This window comes from Morone saxatilis, unplaced genomic scaffold (assembly GCF_004916995.1).
Source record: "Morone saxatilis isolate NCDOM2014 unplaced genomic scaffold, NCSU_SB_2.0 Contig15, whole genome shotgun sequence".
Classification (NCBI taxonomy): domain Eukaryota; kingdom Metazoa; phylum Chordata; class Actinopteri; family Moronidae; genus Morone; species Morone saxatilis.
This window is the reverse complement of record NW_023339707.1, coordinates 25,850,743-25,852,927: the sequence shown is the minus strand read 5'-3', so window position 1 is coordinate 25,852,927 and position 2,185 is coordinate 25,850,743. Positions and strand designations below refer to the sequence as shown.

At 39.9% G+C, this 2,185-nt stretch overlaps 1 protein-coding gene across 2 annotated transcripts in view; it reads left to right on the top strand.

Moving 5' to 3' along the window:
* The window catches only part of kcnd1 (potassium voltage-gated channel, Shal-related subfamily, member 1), a 34,262-nt gene that overhangs the window by 27,208 nt on the left and 4,869 nt on the right, over nucleotides 1-2,185 (top strand). For both annotated transcript variants that reach the window (XM_035656057.1, XM_035656056.1), the window contains exon 4: nucleotides 931-1,105. In XM_035656057.1, the coding sequence (XP_035511950.1) occupies nucleotides 931-1,105 (175 nt within the window). The remainder of the gene's footprint in view (nucleotides 1-930; nucleotides 1,106-2,185) is intronic.

Here is a 2,185-nt window from a genome sequence, read left to right as displayed (position 1 = left end):
CTCCCACACTGTTGGACAGACAAAGGACTTTATATTTTAATCTGCTTCCTGTAATTGTGCCATCAGCTGTAGTGAAACAGAGCAGACGGTGTTTCTGCGGTTCGTACGGTAACGTCTCTCAGTGAGTCTGAGCACAATCACACCAACCGTCCTGGCCTCCTGCCCACTCTCTAAGCTCCTCCTCCTCCTCTTCCTCGTCTCACTACCTGTGATTTATGGCTCTGTACAATGAAAGGTGAAGGCTGCATGAGCCAACCAGCAACCTGTGAGTGTGTGTGTGCAACAAAACAGCCTTACAGCCAGGAGACAGTGTTAACAACCTCAGCAAGATCAGCATCTGTCTATCTATCTATCTATCTATCTATCTATCTGAAGCAAACAAATAATCATCTTCATTAAAACCTTTTCAACCTTTTAAAATATTGTTTTAAAAGAAAGTGTTTGTTGGTTTGGATAGAAATATTCACAACTGAAAAATCATTTGTCTTTAATTTTTTATAAATAAAAAAACTAAAGCTGGATTCACATGGACACAGCAGACAGTAAAACTAGGTGAGGTCGGCAACTGTAACCATAGACACCGAAAATACATTTTAAACTAGATTTTACAGTAGTACACTAGCTTGTGAATATTGTCAAGTTGCTTGCTGTCTCTGTGCTATAAATCTTTGGCTGCCATAAAATGTTCATGTTCAAGTGTCATGGCGGTGCCACAGAGGGAACATATGACCTGAAAGTCAAAGTGTTGGTTGTCAAATTGATGTGAGTAATTAGAAGTATTCTTGCCTGGGTAATGTTAGCTAGCTCTATGTGCCTGGAGGATGTAAAGAAAGACGTCTTTGGTTCTTGCGACCCGAACAAGCCTCAGAAAATGGATGGATGGATGTATCGGTCAGCATGTTGACTGATGACAGTGTTTCCTTCCTGCAGGTACGGTGACATGGTTCCCAACACCATCGCAGGGAAGATCTTCGGTTCAATCTGCTCTCTCAGTGGCGTGCTGGTGATTGCCCTGCCGGTACCCGTCATCGTGTCCAACTTCAGCCGGATCTACCACCAGAACCAGAGAGCGGACAAGATGAGAGCGCAGCAGGTTGGACTCTCAGTTTACTACATTAAAGGACTTAAAGGTGCAGTTGGTAAAATATTCCTTTAAGGAAACTACATCAGCAAACACTTCTCATCTACTATACCCCAAATCCTTTAGTTACTTCTATCTAATCTAGATTCTACAGTAAAACAGTGGCAGCTGTGGTTGAACTTTACTATTATAAATACAGTAGAGCTTTTTCTACTATTACAGTAAAAATATATTAGTACTGTTGATTTTAAGTTCCATAATTTACTGTATACATACAAGTTTTCACCATCAAAAGAAACCACATGAAAATACCATATCAATGCAGGGTAGAAGAGGTTTTCGATAATATATTTTTTTTAATAACTTTATTCCATATAAATTCCTTCAAAATGCTGTATGTAACTTTAATAATACAGCTTGAAGATAAAACAACCTTATTTAATAGTATAAAGGAAACATCAGTGTAATACAGAGGATACAAAGACACATAATGTCTTTCTTCCACCCGAGTGTCCGTTTTTTGGACACAGATTGGATACATAAAAGTTCAATTCATTGCTGATCAGAGAAATGTTTTCTTTCTTTTTATTATCATTATTAGTTTTAACCTTGTTAGCTACAAATAATCTTTCTGTTTCCTAACAAACTACTAAACTAAAATACTGTAGAACAACAAAAAAGATTTACATTTTACTTGATGTTGTTTGTTCAACCACCAACTACAGAGTAACTGACATTACAGCAACGAGAATCAACTCGGCGATTGCTAAAAGGATGGCTCATGTCGGAGTCCCGGTCAAGTGCAGCGTAGCCTCTGGCTAGCTTGGAGCTAACCTTGGTCAGGCGCTTTTCGGGGGTTTTTAGACATTTTCAGCGAGCGTGTAAGTCAAACTTCCAAGCCGTGGGTGGGACGTATTGGCTTCAGTCCGTGAGTGTGGCTCAAGGTCTTTACATTAAATAGCTGCTTCTATATTTATTAATGAGTGTCGTGGCGAGGAGCTCAGTAAAAACGCGTCTCACATGGCACCGGCTCAGGACCGGACCTGATATGGGTTTTATGGCCATGCCAGTATATAGAGACGCAAGAGAACTATACGCAAAGTC